The sequence below is a fragment of the Branchiostoma lanceolatum genome, chromosome 15 (assembly GCF_035083965.1).
Source record: "Branchiostoma lanceolatum isolate klBraLanc5 chromosome 15, klBraLanc5.hap2, whole genome shotgun sequence".
NCBI lineage: Eukaryota > Metazoa > Chordata > Leptocardii > Amphioxiformes > Branchiostomatidae > Branchiostoma > Branchiostoma lanceolatum.
The window spans coordinates 5,845,595-5,868,885 of record NC_089736.1 but is presented as its reverse complement, the minus strand read 5'-3'; the positions used below and the strand labels follow the sequence as shown (position 1 = coordinate 5,868,885).

Here is a 23,291-nt window from a genome sequence, read left to right as displayed (position 1 = left end):
TAGTGTAAGTTGTTTAGCGCCGTGACGTCACGAGACGCCATCTTCCTGCGATTCTCGTACGTGCAGCGAAGACGAACAAGAAAATTTTACCTTGCATTTAGACGGCAATTTTGCCCGAAAACTCAGAAGCAATATGTCTGACAGGTATGAATAATATACGTGTAGACTTGTGGCTAATTTCTGGCCGTTAAAAGTCCCGCAAACTCACGATTTATTGAATTTTTGTATCGATTAGAAGTGGGAGGGGGGCGCACAAGATTTTGTTGGTGGCATGCATGCGAAACGAAACTGACGATATTTTGTAAGCTTCACATGTACATCTACTTGAAAATCTTTTTAAAAAGGCTTACCAAATAAGAGAAAAATGAAAGGATCTAGGGATTTATGTGTCGATTGCTTAAATAAGGTATGCTAAATATAGACATCTTGTGTCAGAAGAAGTCCACGTACTTTCTTTCGCGGATGTCTCAAAATCATGTTGGTGAACAAAGAAAAGAAAAGAAGAAAACGGTCGCAAAGTTTTGCCCGAAGACAATTTGAAATGACCATGCAAGAATAATCATCACCGATTTGTGGGCATGAAAGGGAAGACGAGACAAATTATTTTCAGATTCTAAACTATTAGTACACACAGTCGAACAGAAACTGATCATAGATGAGTCGGCTGCATGCAGTTTTCCATGAGCTATTTCAATTCACCGTTGATCGTAGTCTGCTCTAATTCAGCTTTCAACATTGTTGGTAAATATTCATTCTTAAGTCGTATTTAGTCGCTTTAATTCTACATAGCATGTTATTTGTCACCCCAAATTCATTGCCAAGCGTTATAGACAAGTTGTTTGTATTGCAAAGTCGCTTGCCAGATTGCTGAAAAGTCACAATGGAGCGTCCGTCATGTTTTACAGGCAATCCATTAATACAGTGGAACAATCCATTCAGTCAAGAACACTTCAGCAATGATAATGGTTGGTTACTTTGTGATGTCCAATTGTTTCTTCCACAGCGACAAAGACAGCAAGAGCAGCAGTGATAGCGACAGTGACAGCGGAAGCGAGAGTGGTAGCGACAGTTCGGGGAGCAGCGACTCTGGCTCCGAGCGCGGGACTCGTATCCGTAGTTCCGTTGTTGTACACAAGGTAAGGCTTTGGATGGCGTACAGTAGCCTTCTACAAAAATCTATTTTGATTTAAGATATCTTTTTGGGAATGAGGTTTTTAATACCTTATTAATCCTAATAGTATCAAGGTATCAAGGTAATATGTTTCTGGTATTCACATTTTAGCAGCAGAGAAGGAGTGATGATGATGATGATGAAGGAAATGCAGACCAGGAGGAGGCATCACCATGGAGACGCCAACATTCTCCGAGCGAATCTCCTCCAAGACGACAACGATCGTCAAGCGATTCACCCCCTAGACGGCAGCGCTCCCTATCCGGATCACCCCCGAAGCGCTCACGTGATCGATCCCCCAACGATTCTCGCCACCGACAAAGACGAGCGTCAAGCGAATCACCTCAAAGACAGGAAGACTCGTCGCCATCACGTCAGCGGTCACCCAGCGAGTCGCCACCTCGACGACAACGGTCGCCGTCGCCAGAATCACGGGACAGGAGAAAGTCTCGTTCTCGATCGCCCGCCCGGAGACAGAGGTCCCCCGCCCGTAGGGACAGGTCTCCTGTAGCCAGGGGGAGGGGGAGGGGTGGATATGAGAATGACAGAAGGAGGGATAGGGACAGAGAGAGAGACTGGGAAAGACCACCTAGGTATGAATCTTATAACTGGAAGATGATTTTTCAGAACATTTCTTATCATTATAACAGATATATACATGTATATACATTTGTACATAACCTGTGGCCTTTGCGTCACACCTTGAAGTGACCTTTGGGTGTTGTTACGTGGCGACCATTGTCTGTAAAAAAAATCAGTCTTCTTCTTTCTTGTCATCCTCAATTGAGGTGAAGCATAAAAAGTTAGTAGTGCAATGCAGCTTTGCTATGGCTCACATTTTTGTTGATAAGTGTGTTGGGTTCTTTTGCGTGCAAGGGTTTAATGCCTGAAACTAATGCCCTCTTGTCTAATGTCTTTCATCAGTGACTGGACAGGATTTCTAGTTCACCAGGTTTTAAGCAAAAGCTATGAATTGATATGCAAATAAATTGAAGACAAATTTTAGATGGACGGTAACTATAGAAGTTATAATAGTAACTCCCGAACATTGTTAATTCCAGACATGACGACAGGCGTTACAGAAGGTCTCCCAACCAGCGTGACCGATACGGGAACCGGCGCGGTGACCGGGAAGCAGAACGGGGAAGAGATCGCTACTCGGACAGAGAGAGGGATCGTAACTACGGGAGAGAGCGTGATCGTAGCGCCGACAGAGACCGTAATTCCGACAGAGAAAGAACTCGCACCTCTGACAGAGATGGCAGAAATGCCAACAGGTTGGAAATCTTGAATCTTCAAGTTTTTAGAAATATGCAATATACAAATATACAATATCAATATTTCCTATCATGAGAAACATATTACAGAAATGACATATTTCTATCTAATCTGTGAAGGTCACAGAATATTTGCAATCAAGATGGCATATGAAACAGATACATAAACAAATTACAAACTAATAAACTGGTAAAGGCACCAACAAGTAAGTACTTTATACCAGCTCCGAAAAGAACAAGAAATAGTCATGCAGTGCACCTTATTAAACTAGGATTGATGTGGAAAAAATGTGTATTTTGCCAGATCATAGAATGGAACTTACTGTGGGAGCATCCTCACTAGAGTAGATACCTTTAAAGAATACTTGCAGTCAGATGCCCGCCCCATCATACGCAAAGACTAGGTGGTTATTCAGTGTAATATAACCAGCTGCTGCCACGCCTTGTGCCTGTGGTTATACCAGTTATACAGATCATACAGATACAGACTAAGCCAGTATTGTACTGGTGTACTATATGAGAGCTCAGTGTTTACTTCTTAACTCACAGCGATGAACGGAGATCTCGTGGCGACGATCCACCTCAAACTGCGGATGGTAACGCGGCATCAGCGGAGGAACCTCCTGCAAAGAGAGTCCGTAAGGCAGAAGCAACGATCGCCACGAGAACCGGAGGAGCGTACATTCCGCCAGCCAAGCTGCGAATGATGCAGGAGGCCATCACAGACAAGAGCAGGTACGTATCTTTGTTTCATTAGGCACACTGGACTCTTCAGGAGCTTCATACTTTATTGTGTTGCCTCAAGGAAAACCCTGACAATCTAAAAATAAAATTGGCTGAAATTTAAACCTACCTTATTGTAACTTATCAAGTTATGCCTATAAAACTTAGTATAAGCAAAGTAAAATTCTATAGAATGATTTGAAGCTTCTTTTATTTTAATAGATTCCTATAAGCTATGCAGTCATTGTATACCTCCGTTTTCTGAGTTTCTGTTGTGAGTATTTGCTCTGTAGATCTATCGACTGAAATGCTATTCAGATATGTACCTATGGTTTTTTCTTATGTGTTGCTTACAGTGTAATGTTTGAATTGTTGTTGACAATAGTGGTTGTTGTTGTTTTTGTTTACAGTGCAGAGTACCAGAGGATGAGTTGGGAGGCTCTGAAAAAGAGTATCAACGGTCTGATCAACAAGGCTAACGTCTCCAACCTGAAGAACATCGTCATGGAGCTGTTTCAGGAGAACATCGTCAGAGGGAGGTCAGTATAGCCGGGATTGAAGTAGGGCATAGTGGTAAAGGGAGCTTGCTTCAGGATCACAAGTTTGCGGTTCAAATCCCGATGCAGCTGTCCGATATGCATGCACCCGGTGATGGGTTGGGGTTCCTGAAACACCACCAAAAAGCGAACCTTCCTCAACCTTGCCATTGATATATGGAACACCCTGACATCCTACATTAGATCACTGTGCGGTCCATGGTAACTTAAAAAAGGCAATCCACCATTTGTCCGCAAGTAAAGTTGACATTTTTTTTACCTGTATATCTTATGTTATGATTATCTATATTTCTTTTAATCCTGTAATCTGTATGTTATTCTTATAGTATTATGAACCCTGGAAGATTCAAGGCCAAAGGTTATCGAAATAAGTAAAAAATAAAAGAAACAAACAAAACTTCTGTCCCTTCTTTTCCACAGAGGCCTGTTGGCACGTTCCATAATCCAGGCGCAGGCGGCGTCCCCGACCTTCTCGCACGTGTACGCCGCCCTGGTCGCCATCATCAACACCAAGTTCCCTCAGAACGGCGAGCTCATCCTTCGCAGACTCTCCATGCAGTTCAAACGGGGCTACAAGAGGAACGACAAGGTGAGGGATACTCCAAAATATTTGCATTAAGGTCTCATCCATTAGTTTTTTCTCCCCATAGACTTCTTTGTTATAATACACGTTTTACATAGGCGCGTTCGTAATGAAGCTACAGGAAGTTCATTCATTCTGTGTTGAGAACATTTACCCTAAATCATGTAAAAAGAATTGCCAACAACTTCACTACATACAATCTCTGTTTATGTCAGTTACAAAATGCCTTCAGCTATACCCGACATAAGGCACTTTCCAGCTGCAAGAATATGCCTGCCTTGCTCACCACCCAGGACTGTGCACGTCCGACCTCGCGCGCGGCTGCTGAACTTTGCCTGCTAATTTCTTCAGTTACAAACAAGATTTCATCAGTTTGATGCTAAAGATCAGTGGAGCTAGCTAAAAGGGAATTTCTCACTGCTATAAGCACGCAATCATGCAGCCGTTTATTTTTTGGGTAGGGATTCCTTTTGGAGTAATACATGAATAAGACGGTAAGCACTAAGAATCCTGTCTATACTATAGTGACCACCTGTTCACAAGCCAGATTTCATCCCCTGAGTGGTCCTCTTGGGCAGGTTGGATTGTGAAGTCAAATTTTCTGTGGTGCTTGAATGTGTTTTTTTTTATAACTCATGGCATATCTTATTTCTTATTTTTACAGAATATCTGTTTGACTGCAACAAAGTTTATAGCTCACCTGGTCAACCAGCAAGTGGTAAGTACCACCTGTCATAATCCTGCTATTTAGGAGATAGAGATCTTTGCCATTATATCGGGTTGTGCCTAGTGAACTAGTAGCCTCTTCCATTGACCCCATGACCTGGTATGTCTGTCAACCCAGGTTGAAATATGACTAATTCTACCAACTCTGAACTTTCTTTACTTCCTGTCACTCCTTCAACTCTGACCTTTTGCCTATCACTTCCTGTCATTCTTCGATGAGCCATGCCTATATAGCATATGGAAATGACTGCTGACACAAACCAAAAACAATTCCTCCATACATGTAGCTGAAAGAAACCTGCTTGATAGTTTTCATTAATGCTGTAGTATCATAAATGATTGTTTTAACCCATATTTCTGCCATCCCCAGGCCCATGAGTTGTTGGCCCTAGAGATCCTGACCCTACTGCTGGAGAACCCTACAGACGACAGTGTGGAAGTGGCCGTGGGCTTCCTCAAGGACTCTGGACTGAAACTCACCGAAGTTTCACCAAGAGGCATCCACGGTAAGACCTACACAAATGCCCTTACCAGTATTGCGTTGGTCTAATTTCGTGTTAGGGAGAAAATGGGGTGTTTGCGGTCGTTCTGAGTTCGTGGTTGAAACACTGTGGGAGGCGGGTAGAACACAAAACAAGTATTTTTGTGGCGGTTTTATGTTTGCAGTGAAAAGGTAACTAAGGAAACCACAACATGAAAGCATGGCAAACTTAGATGCATTTACCGTAGTTTACATGGTCATCATGCTCGAATATCTGTATCTGATTTTGCTTGACTACTCGTTTCCAGCAATCTTTGAGCGACTTCGTAGCATCCTACACGAATCGCAGATCAACAAACTCACTACAGTCATCTCAGTAACATTTTCTGTAATGATATTGAATATAATTTGCTTGCCTTGTTTCCAGCGATCTTTGAGCGACTTCGTAGCATCCTACACGAAGCACAGATCGACAAGCGCGTACAGTACATGATAGAGGTCATGTTCGCTGTGCGGAAAGACAACTTCCAGAACTTCCCGTCCATCGCAGAGGGGCTGGACATGGTGGATGAGGAGGATCAAATTACACATCTCATCTCACTGGATGATGAGCTCAAGACTGAAGATATTCTAAGTAAGGCTTGTTGTATTCATTTATTTGTTTATTTATTTATTCTATTTCATTAGAATTGCAAGTGGTTTACAGAATGGATTTGTGAAGGAATCAAAAATATTAACAACAGGTTTTTTCACAGTGATGATAAGTTACAGGAAAGAAACAAGAATTACAATAGTTCCTGTTCATACGGCTTCTAGCCACTAGGATGTTGTCATGTCCGGGGTCACGGCTTAGAATTTAGATTTGGCCAACTATTTTTGAGCTATGAAATCTACTAAGGGCATTCCCCAAAGATTTGCTTTCATTGTGTTCATGTTTTTGTGATGCTGTTTTCTGAAATGTTTTATTACAGTACTCAAACTTGTATTTTTCTCTCTTGAATATCAGATGTCTTCAAGATAGATCCAGAGTTCCTTGAGAATGAAGACAAGTACAAACTCATCAAGAAAGGTATGTCTTCTGTTATGGTAACTTTTAGCTTAGCCAGTTTTGTATTATCAGTCTGAAAATTTGATAGCAGATAGAGATTAGTACCATATGTTTGTCTGTAGTTTGGTAGAATGGTATACCTTTATTTCTCTGGATGAAGCATTTTTTTTAATGAATTAGATAACAGTAGCATTGACAGTACGGTACCGGTGGTGTTACAGTATTTAAAAAAAATCTATGTACCAGAAATCCTGGAAGAGTCAGACTCCAGTAGTACAAAAGTAATACAGAAGTAGTACAGTAGTAGTACAGTAGTGATGTTTGTCCTGTTAAACAGATATCCTGGATGAGTCAGGCTCCAGTAGTACAGTAGTTGTACAAGAGTAGTACAGTAGTAGTACAGTAACGATATGTTGTGTCCTGTTCAACAGAAATCCTGGATGAGTCAGATGAGTCAGGCTCCAGTAGTGGTGAGGAGGGGAGTGACAGTGATGAGGATGAGGATGACTCCGATGATGAGGAGGCTGAAGGTAAGGACCTGTCAATCAAAACTGTCAATCAAACCTGCATCATATTTAACAGATTAGTTTTGTTGTATCTGTGAAAAATGTTTTCATATAACCTAAAGGATTCATAAAATTGCTTTCTTATTATGTTTGATTGACCACATTTGCAGAACTCTTAGTACATTATGTAACCTTGTTTGGAGGTCTAAGACTTATGAAACTCCATCTTCAGAGACAAAGATGCATATTGAAGACATGACAGAGACCAACCTTGTGGCACTCCGCAGAACCATCTACCTGACTGTCCAGTCAAGGTTTGTTTGTTTGTTTGTTTGTTTGTTTGTTTTCTTACCATCTCTGTTATGATCAATATCAGTGCTTCAAAAATGTATGTATATGCTGACTACTGGTCCTGTAGTAATAATTTTTTGCTATCATTTGCTAAAATTTCTTGGTAGCTGTTTTGCTAAAACTATATCTTCTCTATAAGTTATATCCACATTAATCTTGGACATCAATATTTAATATGTTAGATTGTATAAGAGATGTATTCATTGAAACTGAAAAAAAGCAGTGTGACTGTTTGTCGCTTATTTTAATTGATGATGCTTGAAATAGCTTTCTCTGATACATATTTCTGTTCTTGTGCACAGCTTGGACTTTGAGGAATGTGCTCATAAGATGATGAAAATGGACATCAAACCTGGACAAGAGGTACGGTTTACTGTTAAGAATAGGTTATACAAAAGCGGCCTGCTAAGCTTAGACTCAACAGCTGACAATACTTAAGAACTTTTTACTCACCAGACTTTTTTTTTAAAGTAGAAAGAGAGAACATCTGTGGTAGACATAGATCTCTTTTGCTTGTGAAGGTATAACTGTATACAACAACATATCAGTACCATCAGAACAGCAGATTTACTAACATGTGTCTTTTGATTTCAGTACGAGTTTTGCCACATGATCGTGGACTGTTGTTCCCAGCAGCGCTCATATGAGAAGTTCTTTGGCCTTCTCGGACAGGTAGGTAACAGAATTTATTCTCTTATTTCAATTTTTAAAACATTATGACACCTCTATTTCAAAAAGCTTGTATAAGCCAAATGATCCTCGCATTTGATATGAAGATAGCTTGCACCAACACCTGAGATATTTTTTAAATTCATGTATAAATTATTTTGTTTACTTGCAGCGTTTCTGTCAGCTGAAGAAAGAGTTTGTTGCGGAGTACGAAAAGATATTCATGGAGCAGTATACGACCTGCCACCGCCTGGAGACCAACAAGCTCCGAAACGTCGCCAAGTTCTTCGGCCACCTTCTCTACACTGACGCCATCCCCTGGACTGTGAGTGTCTGGATAGATTACAATCTGCAGTTCCTATGTGGATTGCTAGGTGGTGCTGGTGCACTGCGTGTTTTCCCCTGGGAAAGTAAACTTATGCAGTAATTCTGATGTGGGTTGCTTGGAGGCGCTGCTGCACTGCGTACAATATACTAGTAACCTGATCTGAGATAGATTGCGTCAGTTGCTAAGGACAGATTACAAGCTATAAATATTTCGTCATATGTTGTAGCTGTGAGCAGTTTTGAAGCATTGAAGATGTTTAAGTATTAAGTATTATTCTCCTTTGTTTTTTACTTATCTATGTTACTGTGTGTGTTCCTATAATTCCTAATATACACATCGTGTCGCCATGCATCCTCAGTACTGCTATTTTTATGAGTGGGACTAGAAGGGTAGCAAAACGCTATGGGTACTGGGCTGAACTGATTGCCATGTTTTCCCCTACTGTAGGTGCTGGAGTGCATCCACCTTAATGAGGAGGAGACCACGTCTTCAAGTCGTATCTTCATCAAGATCCTGTTCCAGGAGCTGTCTGAGTACATGGGTCTGCAGAAACTCAACGCTCGCTTCAAGGACCAGTAAGACACACTTTCTAACTAGTACTTCTGACACCAATGATGACCAAAATACAGTCAAACCTGTCGCTCTAGGGACTCGCCAAAATTGACCACTATGAATGTAATGCAAGCCTTCTGGTTTTCTTTATTATTATCATATCAAGTTGAGTCCTCATCATTTTGATAACTGCGTGAAAAAAATTGAACCTGGTGTACAGTGATGATTCGGCTGCTGTGTCTGCTATCGGAAGTGTTGCTATAACAGCGGGACCAGAAATCGTCACACATCAAGCATATTAGAAAACCCACCCCACTCATAAAAAAAAGTGGGGTTCCATTCTAGTGTGAGTGGATCAAACCTTACAGTCTGATCATTACGCTAAGACTGGCATGTTATGTGACATATTTCTTTTTGCTACATTTGTGTTTTAAGTGCCCGTCTTTACCTCCCCCACAGGTTCTATACCGCATACTTTGAAGGACTGTTCCCGCGAGACAACCCACGTAACACACGGTTCTCCATCAACTTCTTCACGTCTATTGGTCTCGGAGGCCTCACGTAAGTTACTAACAAATCAATGAATACTACAGACTTCATGTCTTCTTAATACTCTGATTTCGGCTGGTGTGGCTATAACAGTATTTTCGTGATATGGAGCTTTTTAGAAGTTTGCGGTATATGTTGAATGGTTGGATTCTAATGTAGGTTCTTAGATGTTTCACTTTAGTTGCCTTTAAGTCACACTTGTCTGTGAAGTCAATGAAAATTACTGTAAATCTTGAAATGTTTGCAGTAGCTGTATTTTTGCAGTGACCTCTCCACAGCAATAATGCATTTCCAATGTATGACTACTGTACTACAGAATTGTTTATACCACAAACTTAAAACACTGCTAGAACCTTCTTTCCCCTCCTACTGCAAAAATGAATGAATTTACAGCAATCTGATTCGATCTTTCCCCAGTGACGAGCTGCGTGAACACCTGAAGAATGCGCCCAAACTGATCATGCAGCAGACACAGGAGGTGGAGTCCTCCGACTCCTCCAGCTCCGACAGTGACAGCGATAGCGACTCCGACAGCTCCTCCGACAGCAGCAGTGGGAGCAGCAGCAGTGACTCAGGTCAGTCCTAACCTTTAACCTCTACCCTGTAGCCTCTGACCTCTTCCCTGTAGTCTCTGACCTCTTCCCTGTAGTCTCTGACCTCTTCCCTGTAGTCTCTGACCTCGTTCCTGTAGTCTCTGACCTCTTCCCTGTAGTCTCTGACCTCTTCCCTGTAGCCTCTGACCTCTTCCCTATAGTCTCTGACCTCTATCCTGTTGTCTCTGACCTCTATTCTGTTGTCTCTCCCCTTTCTTCTTTTAGCATATGCCCTCTATCCTGTAGCCTCTGACCTGTATCGTGTAGCCTCTGATCTGTCCTTTAACCCCTGATTTCTACCTTGTAACCTTTCAACTTGATGTTAATAATGATATTGTGTTATTCCTGATGTTTCAAACCAACGTTTTTGTTTTTATGTCTTCCTCTTCTGTTAGAAACTGTTCATGAAAAGTTTGTGTTTTATCAGTCCCCTATAGTTTGTTTGAACATATCTTCTTTGTGTACTGTATGATGAAAATGTGGCAAAAGAGGTATTAATTTGTACTTCGTGACTTCACCAGGGAGTTCTTCTGATTCTGATTCAGAAGACGACAAGAAGAAGAAGAAAAAGAGAGGCAAAGATAAAAGGGAGGCAGCAAAGGAAGACAAGAACAAGAAGAAGAAAAGACAAGATACCCCAAGTCCTGATACCGCTAGGGACAGAGAATCTCCCAAGGCTATGCAAAGAAGAGAAAGCCCGCAGAGAAACGATCGCTATGATCGTAGCGAAAGGGCGAGAGAGGAAGAACGTGACTACAGAGGGAGGGAACAGTATCCCGAACGCGAGTTTGTAAGACGACGAGACCAGCCGTATTACGATTACGACGCGCCCGACGAGAGGGAGGAAGAGAGATACGAAGCTAGAGATCACAGAGGGAGGGAAGTGGTGAAGTACCGTGAGGAGGACCAGAGAGCCTGGAGAGAGGACGGAGAGAGGGAAGACAGAAGGAGAGAGCAGCGGAGAGGGAGGGCGGAGGAATGGGAGGGCGACCAGGGGCGTGACGCTAACAGGAACAGAGACTATGATCGAGGGAGGGAGAGAGAGTGGAGCGACAGAAGTAGGGAAAGGGGCAGGGAGGAAAGAATTGAACGAGACACAAGCAGAGGTGGGAGGGAGAGAAGAGAGGAACGTGACCAGGAGGACAACAGGGACTGGGGGAGGGGGGAAGAGAGAAGAATGGAAGAAAGCCGGAGGGAGAGATACGAGGAAAGAGGGGGGAGGAGAAGTGATGAAGAGAGGAATGAGTATCCTCAGGAGGGAAGGGGGAGAAGAGTAGAGGAAAGGGAGGAGTATTATGACTCCTATGATAGAGAGAGGGGGAGAGAGGAAGGACGAACGAGGAAAGCTAGAGAAGAGGAAGAAATGATGGAAACATACGATAGGGGGAGGGGGAGAAACGAGGAGAGAGGCAGAAATGATGAGGAAAGAGGGAGGAACAACAGAGACAGAGGAGAGGACAAGGAAAATCGGCGCTCACGGAGCTCCAAGTCGCCCGAACCCAGACGCAACAAGCGGAAGTATGAGGAGCAGTACTCCGATAAATACAGCGAAAGGGACCGAGGGAGGAGTGACAGAAGGAGAGAAGTAGACAGGGAGGAGTATGACAGGAGGGAGGGTGATAGGGATGAATATGAATCCAGACGTAGAAGATAAAACATGTTTTTACATTTAAGGCTCATCTTTCTGAGCTTCTTCCTGGTGCAACATGTACGATCCCAAATACGATTCTTAATGTCTGTGTCAATGGAGAAAAATTATCTAAGGGACCACCAAAAAGTGGTCACATTGGCCAGGTAGTCTTAATGTAGAGGTGGTCACTTGTACAGGTTTGACTCTACATTAAATTAGTCATGCTAAGCAAATGATGTGATTCCCACATTTATTTTTTTCCCACATTTATTTTGTGAAAAATTAAGGTGTGCACAGTACAATTTGACTGGACAACCCATTCTTGCTGCATGTAGTTATATATTGAGTAGTCAACTATGGTTTAGCTCCACTAATAACTACTGTAGTATACAGAAAGCAAATATGATGTTTGCACACAGAATCATACCTACCTGATTACTGAACAATTATGGTAAATTTTGGGTTTTGAGTTCCTTAGTAAACTAAATTGTAGTCAACTAAGAATTGGTTGATGTTATAGTGGCTCTGAAGAAAAAGATGCTGTGATCATCCAAAGTGAATGTGTTAGACTACAGTCATGTTAATTTTACTGGGAAAGGACCATTTTCAGTAACGATTGCATACAAGTAATCCGAATTCAGTATGTCCTGCCAATCTCAGCCATTCAGGCTTGGAGACATTGCAGCTAATTTACTATTGAATCAGAAAATAGCGTTGAATAACTTTTTGCAAGGTCTACCTCTTTGCAAATCCTGCCATGCTTAACTCTCAGATTCTTGGTCAATTATAGTTTCTTTGTAAAGATCAGTCAGTTATTAAGCATTAGTACAGTTTTGTATGCCTAGAATTCTTTGTATGTAGTTAAGATGGTGATAGGGTTGACAAGGTGGGAGGGGGGCACACTTAAGTTGATGCTGTATTATGTTTGTGGAGATTGAAGTCATGATCACTTATTATCTACAATGTATATACACTGGGAATGGACCATTCAGGATGGGTGTGTGTGCTTGAAAAGTTGCTGCCAATTTATTTTCTTTTTTCTTGGTCCATACATTCTGCAAATTTTGTATTTCCTTGTTCATAACTTGCTCATATGCTTTTTTTCATCGTCCATCCTGTGCAGTTTTTGTTACTATTTTCACACATACATGTACTTGTACCTTCCCCCACTAACACTTTATGGTCCGTTCCTAGCCAAGGAGGTTTCAATCAGACACCAGTGACTTGTGTAATAGGGCAGTGAAGTTAACTTTTGCCATTAAAGAATACATATGAACTGTCACAGCCAAATCTCCGAGACTCTTCTTTCTCTAAACCCATCCTCATGAATAGATTTTGATAATTATTTTAGATAATTTCTTTATTTCTGTTACAGTCGCAAGATAAGCAAAGCGATCAAATAGGATAGACTTTACCCTGAAATGTAGGTTAGAATCACAGTCACACACACATACCAGAAACCGTACTAAATACATTTGTTGGAGTAAGAACTCCTTTTTAATACTAAGTAGTATGAGACAGATCTTCACTGCTACCTTGTCCCCCCTAACGACCCGGAGGCCAAAGGACTAGGTAGGTAGTATGAGAGTGCATGTAAATTGGGCAAGACAGGCACCTATGTTGGGATAAACAACGCTTATTGGATATCAAAACAATCTTTGATAATTACCCTGGGTATTTAGGAAGATTAAAAGCCCCAGAAGCTGTATCATTTCATAAAAGTTACCATCATTCAATATTTTCTTTACTTCTCTCCGCCCAATAACAGAAAACAACTCATTGCCGCCATCTAGGAAGTGACCATTGACTTTCTCTGCCTGTCAGGGGCGCCCCCAAGCGGATTGAAAAAGCGCGGCAAACCACTGAAACTCAAAATAAAATACAATAGGAATCACAAGAAAGTATAAGTCCGTTTTGGGGCGTAATGTTGTGTAAAAGAGATGTATTGTTTACTTTTCAAAATCAGGCATTTGTTTTATATACCTATGGGGTCTTGTGTAATACATAATATTGATTGCCCATATCATTCTCTGCGTTTTGGGCTTTGAATCAACAAAATCCGTCAATTCTATCTGGAGTTATAAGGGTTACAACCAACTGATGCCTCTCTTCAGTCCGTGTGCCTCATTAATTCAGCTTTTTTCACGGTCATGTTTTAGCGCTCCCTATCCCTCAGCCCGCCAACTGCAGCATTGCGAACCGTAATCAACCGCACCGTTGCAAGGATAGGATACACCAAGCAGGTGTTGTAGGGCCTCCTTGGCTAAACCAAATCAACATGGCTTCGGAAAGGAGACACATCAGGACTCGGAACACTATTGAAAACCGATGGTGGGTAAAGAATTTCCCAAAGTGAAGGATGATGGCTGTTCCTTCGCTTCCGACGATCACTGGAAAGGTTGTCCCCCTCAAAGTGAAGGAAGGTCAAGGAACTGTCACGGTAAACACAGTTTGCGGGCACCATCGGTTTTCAAAAGTATTCAGAGCCCTGATGTGTCTCCTTTCAATATCATTTTGATTTGGTTTACCCAAGGAGAAGGAGGCTCTATACTACCTGCTTGGTGCATCCAAGGAGGTTCCTTGCAACGGTGCGGTTGATCACGCTTGCTGCAGTTGGCAGGCTGAAAGATAGAGGGCGCTAAAACATGACCGTGAAAAAAGCTGAATTAATGAGGCATAGGTGTAGGTGGGGATATTTGACCTATTAGGGAAGAGTACTTCCGGGTCATTTCCAGAGCTTCCGCCCGTGTCCGTGTCGAGCCTGGTCGAGCGAGTAAGCAAGTCTTTCTCATCTTTCTCCCGAAACGTCAGTTTCTATACAACTTTTCCTCAGTAATCTATTGCTGAGTACTGTGAGGTAAGAAGTTCTGACGAACATCTGTGCCAGGATGTTTATGAATGTGGACGTTGAAAGAGGGTTGAGAAAGTAAATCGTGTTCATAATTTCTAGGATAACGTACAACTTCATCTTGTGATCATGTGACAGAAGTTACGTAGCCCTCACTTGTAGAGCTTTTATGTGTACAGAAATGTAAAGTTTGGACAAACTGATGTGACTGGAGCACACAAACAAGTTCCCAGCCTGCGAAGGCCCTGTTTCTGATTACAGGTCTGCGATTGCCAAACCCATCTTGTTTTGTGCACTGTCTCACATCTGGTTTCCATCATGACCGCTGCTTTCCAAACAGATGTTAGGGCGAAAGATTTTCACTTTTTCTAACGGTAGGGCTTCTCAGATGAGATTGTTCTTGTTGGTTTACTGGACAACTCTCCTTTGGTTGGGGAAAAGCGTCCAGGGGCTGACAGGGTGTATTGCCTGAGAAGCGTGGCCATCTGAAAATTAGTTGTTTCAAAGTAAACAAAATGTGTGTGGGTTTGTTGGGGGGGGGGGGGGGTTACGATAATTGTTACGCGCCGAAATGAGTCCTTCGAACCCTTCATACAATCAGTTGTAGTACAGTCGCGATACGTTGAATCAGGCTTAGTCACCTCTTTTTAACCCTGATGTGCATTTCTCTAAAGAGAAAACAATGTTGTTAAGTTCCAAAAATTCACTGATGCCCTTGTATTTGTTCTACCACTAATTGTACCAGCACAGAGAGTGGTTTGTCATGGCATCAACAAGTAGCCAACCCGACAGTGACAGCAGTCAGTCAGTAGGAGTTTCTGTCATCAGTCTTCCAAAGTGTGAGGAGTGCAGCAGGCAGTTCAGTAGGTGGAGTCATCTAAAGAGACACATGCAGACTCACACAGGGGAGACACCCTACAGGTGTGATGAGTGCAGCAGGCAGTTCAGTCAGCTGAGTAATCTAAAGAGACATGAGCTGACTCACACAGGAGAGAAACCCCACAGGTGTGAGGAGTGCAGCAAGAAGTTCAGTGACCTGGGTAGTCTGAAGAAACACAAGCTGACTCACACAGGGGAGAAACCCTATATGTGTGAGGAGTGCGGCAGGCAGTTCAGTGAGCTGGGTAGTCTGAAGAAACACAAGCTGACTCACACAGGGGAGAAACCCTATATGTGTGAGGAGTGCGGCAGGCAGTTCAGTAGGCTGGATAGTCTGAAAAAACACATGAGGACTCTAACAGCGGAAAAACCCTACAGCTGTGAGGAGTGCAGCAGGTAGTTCAGTGAGCTGGGTCATCTGAAGAAGCACATGCGAACCCACACGGGGGAGAAACCTTACATGTGTGAGGAGTGTAATAGGCAGTTTAGTGAGCTGGGTCATCTGAAGAAGCACATGCGAACCCACACAGGGGAGAAACCCTACAAGTGTGAGGAGTGCAGCAGGCAATTCAGTCATCTGGGTAGTCTGAAGTCCCACATGCGGACTCACACGGGAGAGAAACCCTACAGGTGTGATGAGTGTAGCAGGCAGTTCAGTAGTCCGAATAGTCTGAAGACACACATGAGAACTCACACCAGGGAAAAACCCTACAGGTGTGAGGAGTGCAGCAGGCAGTTCAGTCAGCTGAGTAATCTGAAGACCCACATGCGGACTCACACAGGGGAGAAACCCTACAGGTGTGAGCAGTGCAGCAAGCAGTTCAGTCATCTGAGTAATCTGAAGACCCACATGCGGACTCACACGGGAGAAGCCCTACAAGTGTGAGAAGTGCAGTAGGCAGTTCAGTGAGCAGGTTAGACTGAAGACACACATACGGAATCACACTGAAGAAATGTTGTAAGTGTGAGGAGTGCAACAGGCAGTTAAGTGAGCTTAAGAGACACATAAAGACTCACATAGAAGAAATGCTGTAAGTGTGAGGAGGGCAGCAGGCAGTTCAGATAACTGGATAGTCTGAAGGCTGGGTTTCACCCACATGTAGACTCACAGAGGAGAAACCCTACAGATATGAGGACTGCAGCAGTGTCATGGGTAATCAATAGAAAGAGTCAAAGACATGAAAACTCACAAATTCTGAACAATATAGAATATTTAGTGCTGATTGAAGTTACAAACCGAAGATCTAAGTGAATTCTATTTGTGCAGCTTTAGAGATTGTCTGATAAAAGGCAGAAGTTGACAAACTATTGTTGATGTTTATAGTCTCTATTGTTGGTTATTTTTGTTATTTGCAGTTAACTGTTAAGGTTTGATTGTATCGTTTAAGATAAACCAGTTGAGTATTTTTGTAGGCTACTGTAGATATAGAGATTATCTGATAAGAGACACAGGTTGACAAACTCATGTTGATGTTCAGATATTTGTCTCTACTGTTAGTTATTTTTGTTATTTACAGTTAACTGTTAAGGTTTGGTTTTATAGTTTAGATCCACCAGTTGAGTTCTGTTCTGGTGGCAGTAGAGATGAAGGTCGGCAGAGATTGACGAACTGTAGGGCTTAGATATGTCACTTTTATTTGTTTGTTTTTCAACAACAATGTTTAACAAATAAAGCTCTTCATTATAACATCAAAGAAAACCATCTGGCTTAGAGACAGATATACCATATGGCATATGGTTTCTTTTACAGTTTTGTATCTTCTAACAGTGCTTGCTCCATTGCAGTGCTAAACTATATTACACTGTGATAACTCGGCAGTGTCCGAATTTGAGCCAACCTTAGACTACTAGTATCAAACTTGAATACCACAACGGCAATCATCTTTCAGTATCCCCAGGAAGACTTGAAAGACAGATACTGTTCTGACTCAGAAGTGTAATTTGTCTCCTTAGCCTTTGAATAAACAATGTACTGTCAAACGTTCAAGGCGCGAGGAGATGCATATCAATCATGTCCCACTTGTGGGGCCTGGTAGAGGCTAATACTAGTAAGGCCAATCACTGCGTTGTATCTTTTGATCGCCAGGTGGCACTTCAACAGCCTCACCGTACATCATGATCACCCTCCACCTTCTTGCCGTGTTTCAATAAATCCGTCCTTCAGATGAGAAGATGATGAAACAGGCATTCCTCGCCGAATTGACCCGCCACAGTCTGCAAATGGCCTGTAAATGAGATGTAAACACCGTCCCGTTACGGTCTCCTGGAAGTGATTTATTTTCGGCGCAAATATGAAAGGGGGAGGTGTCCCGCCGGCCACCGTACCTTCCCGCACCATCCGCGGGGCCCCGGACCCGGCATATCGAGTCTCACACGTGCCCATGATCAAATCCCAGAGGCTCAAAAACGTCATAGCTTATGAAAGGCTCATTCAACGTTGTGTAATCTCCAATCACATGCCTTGTTACGGCTTGGTTATGCACGGTTGTCGGCTTGTTTTGTAAATCTTCCAAATCACGCTTCTCTTCACCTTTGTCGTTCAACCATACGAGCCGAACCAAACATCTGATTGGACACTTCACATGATTGAGTTTGAGCGGTTTCAAACGTCAGCATTGACCTAGCTTAAGTTGTGAATACGTTCATCGTTTGGCCAATGAACGTCAATTTTAGTAATGCGCCTACCGTGTGACCGATATGATGTGAATTGAGCTGTTCCCTTTATGAAACCGGATTTTGATCTACTCAACTTTAAACGCTTTTTGGTTTACAAACTTCAAACATACTCCATCTGTATGTATGTCTGTGATAAACTAGTAGTACACTCTCAACAAAAGCCCGCCTCAAACAAGCCAGAACGCTCCACATCTGCTTGAAGTTGAATGTTGAAAAGTGCGCTTTTGAAATTGCGATCCTAGCGGATCTTCGTGGGGCTGCAAATAGAATGTTTGAGGGGGCGTAACCAAATCTCCAAGCAGATGTGTCGTGTGGGTCATTTTGTGCGTCTTTTTCACGTGATTCTTTATTTTCAATGGTCACGTCAACTAAGCATTTGAAGATTGGCGTGCCCCCAAGTTGAACTGTTATCAACCTGACCGAAAGTCTATCTTTACGGCGTCTTGGTATTCGGTCGGCGTCGGTCTAGTTTCCTGCAGTTCTACGGAGTCGTCACAAACACTGAGACAGAAACCTTGGTGTCAACTTAAATAAAATAGTTCCATGAAATGTAATCATCTGCAGCTGGAAGCTTAGTCTTTAATTTGTTGTCATATCCAGGCCTGGCCTCAGGCAAGCATCAGTTGCGAATACGTCCTTTCTCTCGGAACAATAAACAAGTTCCTTCCTTTCTTTCTCGGAATAATAAAGTTTATTTGCAAGTTCGTGTCCGAAGGCTACTTGATGACAAATAGCTTGGGGACTTCAGAAACAGAGTACATGAGCTATCTACCACCCAAAAATCGTGACCATAGCATGTCCAGAACACGAGATATAAAAAACGGAAGTTACGCTGGAGTGCCCAGGGAATCCGCTAGCTAGAGGGTCTAAAATCTAATAATTTCTCATTTTTGCCAAATCCTGCTAACACATAAAATATAAAACCTATCCATCCAGCCGTTCTTGCGTTACCTTGTTGATCAACAGACACACACACACACACACACACACACGCACACGCACACGCACACACACGCACACACACACACACACACACACACACACACACACACACACACACACACACACACACACACACACACACACACACACAGTGACACACACACTCACAAACGCTGCCTGAAATATAACCCCCATGACATTTCATGGAACGAACAGCATACACGTACGCACGAGTATACATGCGGCCACACTCCCTAAAAGGTCCTGTCACACTTGTGCGTATATACAAGCCCACATGAGTTGCGTATTAAAATGTTTTTGGTTTAGGTTAAGTTTGCAGCCGAAGAAGTAATTTCTTTGGTTTGATAACTAGGCTGCACAACGGTAGAAAACAACTTTTCCCCGGCAAACCTTACTTACGCGTACTTGAATATATGCACAATTAGTGTGACAGGGTCCTAAGACAGGTGTATTTCTTGTGGATTCGATTTCAAAACTTTGTATGGGGCGGTTAGGAAACTGTATTTTCAATTGTCGTCTTCCTCGAAGTCATGTCCTCTTGTGTCCTATTCTATCTCCAAAGAAAAACATGCATTGTCTCGAGGATGATAAATTACCGAGCGAGACAGCTCTCACGAGTAGCTTACTGTTTTGGCGGGAAACCTTGTCCTAAGTGACGTCAAGAGATGCCGAGAAGAATGTTCAAGCGATCTGGATACCATCAGACTAAACGGTGGAGTTCCCAGAGGAATTTGTTGCCAAAGGTGGGGTTGAAGAAGGTGACAGACGACAAAGCAAACACTGGCAACGTTCTAAACGACGCCCACCAAAATGCTCGACAGTCAGAGAAAATATTAGACCGATGCTGACTGTCCATCACAATTAGTAGTTCAACCAATGACTGGAAGATTAGCGGTTCGACCAATGAGAGAGTGACTGCATATTCGTGAAATGTTTGTATTTTCTATGTTTTTATTTTGCATTTCTATGTTTTGACAGAGGTGGGTGAGGCTATGGGATTGTTTGATACCGCTGTTTTACTTTTGCACAAAATCCACAAAGGGGCAAAAATGCATTTGGCATGTAGTTATGCATGTCATTTAATCGAAAAGAATGTTATTTTGATTGTAAACGATAATAAATGGCGTTGTTGAATTGTCTTTGTCCAAATGCAAATAGAAAAAAGATAACGATAACAATACCGAATAATATAAACAATATGACATGAATAAACAAATTTATTTATATTAAGAACGCTCCAAGAAAGTTTTTCACGATTCTTTTATGGTTAAGCATACAATCGTTGTTTCGGACTGTTTAGGTATGTCCCGTGATATTTGAATCGTTTGACGCCGTCATTATTCTTTTGAAATAAAAGAATGGAAACACCATTTTACGTCATTCGTTTAATGATGCTTTTATTACTTCATTGTAGTTTTGTAAATAGTACCCATACCATAACTTCCATCAAATGGCCTCTTCCAGAACGCCTACACACAAATTTATCACTTGCATTATCGCATTCATTACCTTTGAATGACAAAGGAAGACAATTGTTTTGCCAAAGGTCAAGTGTAAAGTTGTGGGCGAAATTACATTTAAAAACTCTACTACCAAGAAAAAAAACAGAAAAGGTAAAATTTTTAACGCTTGACGAAATGTCACTCACTTATGACGTCACTTTTCGCTTGTCATTCCCAACGTCGAAGTCAGACGAAGGCGGTCGGAAATTCGGTGAGTAGTTTTTCGCAGCGTTGCAAGTTTATTTACAATGTATTATCTACCAACACATGTACATAAGCTCCATACTAAGTCCATGTATACTATTTATTGTCTAGCAAATAATGAAGCTTCCTAGCTTGGTATCCATCCTATTCTAGCTCCAGTTCGTTCCTCTGATAACTTCTCTGTGGGGAAAAATTGTCAGACAAGCGAGCAGATCTAGGGGAGCGACCTGGAGCTAGAACAGGCCAGGATGGATTCCAGGCTAGTAGCTAGCCTCCATAGCAGGCTCTCTGGGCCTTTTTTTTGCTTATAATACACGTTGTGCTGATGGCTTCTTTTCGTATTGGGTCGTTTGTGCAGCCAGTCCGTAACCATTTACCTTGGCCCGGTAATGGTTACGGGCTGGCTGCACAAACGACCCAGTACAACAAGTAGTCATCAACATGTATTACAACTTATAAGCCAAAAAGGCACAGAGAGCCTGCTATGGAGGCTAGGTTATAGCTTCCTACGTACCCTTCGCGGAGGTCCGTCCAAAATAAATCAGAATCGCAGCTGCTTGATAAGGACATCCTTACTCGGTAAGGGTCAAGGAAGAAACACATCCCCAAGCCTATCACAACACATTACAACGGGAAACAGGTTGTACTAAGAGGAACTCTAGACAGGCATTTCGATTATTATTTTAAGGAAAGTCCCAAGTTCAGCCCCAGCCACGTAGCGACTTGCACATGACCTCAGCGCTCACATTAAACCAGGTATTGAATGACGAGTAACAAGTGTTCTTTTCAAATAGCAAGGCGAGGTGCACAAATAAATTATATAGTTTCTATCAGTTGTGTTTGTAAGTTTATCAGCTTAAAGCTTATGGAAGACGAAAATAATGAATGATCTTTCACAAAAAAGTTGCTGCGTTGTGATTTTCCTGTAACGTTTATACTCTATCTAGCATATCTTTGCAAAATCAAACATGGATTGCATCATGCAGCGTATATTTTACCGACAAAACTGCCAAGGAGGTTAAAACTGCTAAGTCGCAATCATTATTTGCTCTCAGAGTAAAAGTTCATGTATTTTTTTTGTATTTACAAAACAAAACAAAACAAAACAAAAGAAGTAACGTTACATGTCAGTCAACGGACGGGGAGTATTATCTCTCGATCTCAAAAGTCAGTTTTCTTTCTTTCTCGGATAAACCTTGTGCCAATCAGTACCAGTTTGTTATTACGAAGAAAACGTAATTTGAATTTTGTTTGTAAAACACAGATTATCCTATCTAAAGCTCTGTACTAAAGTCGCTTGGTGAGGAAGCTAGCACCAAGGTGAATGACACTCTTTGCGGTTGTCTTTGCGTATGCAGATTCAGGGCCTTGAGATGTAACCTGATCCGTGTTGTGTAATGTGATCACACGAGCTGCCACGAACCGCGAACCTCCGTCCCTGGCTCGCCACGCTGGTAACGGTACAGAAACTCTCTCCTCACCATTTTCACCTCCAAAAATCTGTTTCCAGCCTCCGATTGACCAGTTTTCCATGCAGTGAGAAGGGTGTAGAGATCCGAACCACAGGATGTGGAGGAATCCATTCCTGTTTGGCGTTGCGACGCTTCTACTAGCGACGTTTGGGAGCTTGGTAAAGTCACAAGGTGAGAGCTTGCAAGCGTGTGTGTGTAAACTGTAACAAACTTGGGCCATGTGTTTTACACTACGTCAAGTTGAAGAAAACCTTTCAATCCTAACGTTGCATTATTTTCTGTATGATTATACCAATTATGATCAAAATATGATTATTTAGGAGTATTTGTAAGAAAGGGGAAGTCTTGTTTTGGGTGATCCCGGTGTACCACAGTTGGCAGTTTACGTGTACAAACGATCACTCCGCGGGGGGAGGCGATGTGACCCCCGGGCCAAGCCGTACCAACCTCCCCTTCTATATTTACAAACATTCGGCAAGATAATCCGATAGACACAAGAAAGCTATGCACGAAATAGTACAACTCAAGACGACTGGGTGATCCAAGAATCTTCTTTTTCCACGATTTTTCTCAAACTGATAGTGACGTTTTGACTTCGCACCTTCTGTGATTTTTGGAGACCCCCCTCTTGGAGTTGGAACACAGGTCGCCGGTTCTAATCCACTTACGGTGGATTTTGAGAGGTGTTCAAGAATCTCTTAATTCTCCTATACACGCTTAAAAGTACCAACAACAATAAGGATCAATTTACACGTGTTTATTCTAGCATTTCTGATCAGAAATACACGTGAATCGAACTTCAGTGCACCCGGTTATAATCAGGCGTGAAACTTCAGTGGTTGTCACAGATGTTCTGGATTTAGTGGTATAATATGTCAACTTCTGGCCAAAATTGTTCAAGCTAAAGCACCCAAACGTACGATATTTTGTCAAACTATACGCTTACGCCGTTTAAGAATATAAACTACCGTGTGTGGTGGGAATATATTTGCCAATGCTACTG

The 23,291-nt window shown here is 42.3% G+C and overlaps 4 protein-coding genes across 4 annotated transcripts in view; all 4 read left to right on the top strand.

Moving 5' to 3' along the window:
- The first annotated feature begins 1 nt into the window (after position 1).
- Positions 2-13,028, top strand: LOC136420893 (pre-mRNA-splicing factor CWC22 homolog). The gene is made up of 20 exons (XM_066408006.1): positions 2-144; positions 1,004-1,136; positions 1,283-1,764; positions 2,233-2,448; positions 2,998-3,183; positions 3,582-3,710; positions 4,149-4,317; positions 4,976-5,029; positions 5,408-5,543; positions 5,946-6,152; positions 6,525-6,587; positions 6,998-7,096; positions 7,305-7,386; positions 7,726-7,786; positions 8,018-8,095; positions 8,265-8,417; positions 8,868-8,995; positions 9,432-9,533; positions 9,939-10,096; positions 10,636-13,028. The coding sequence occupies exons 1-20, from the start codon at positions 134-136 to the stop codon at positions 11,766-11,768; spliced, it is 3,780 nt and encodes a 1,259-aa protein (XP_066264103.1). The 5' UTR covers positions 2-133; the 3' UTR covers positions 11,769-13,028.
- Positions 13,029-15,234: 2,206 nt separating this feature from the next.
- Positions 15,235-15,871, top strand: LOC136420915 (zinc finger protein 678-like). The gene has a single exon (XM_066408044.1). The coding sequence runs from the start codon at positions 15,356-15,358 to the stop codon at positions 15,869-15,871; it is 516 nt and encodes a 171-aa protein (XP_066264141.1). The 5' UTR covers positions 15,235-15,355.
- A 30-nt stretch (positions 15,872-15,901) lies between these two features.
- On the top strand, positions 15,902-16,838 carry LOC136421070 (zinc finger protein 664-like). Its single transcript, XM_066408215.1, has 2 exons — positions 15,902-16,220; positions 16,828-16,838. Exons 1-2 carry the CDS (start codon positions 15,902-15,904, stop codon positions 16,836-16,838), a joined length of 330 nt encoding a protein of 109 aa, XP_066264312.1.
- Positions 16,839-22,201: 5,363 nt separating this feature from the next.
- Positions 22,202-23,291, top strand: part of LOC136421131 (low-density lipoprotein receptor-related protein 2-like) — an 87,411-nt gene continuing 86,321 nt past the window's right edge. Inside the window, exon 1 of the mRNA XM_066408282.1 lies at positions 22,202-22,459. Within this exon, the coding sequence (XP_066264379.1) occupies positions 22,384-22,459 (76 nt within the window). The 5' untranslated portion in view covers positions 22,202-22,383. The remainder of the gene's footprint in view (positions 22,460-23,291) is intronic.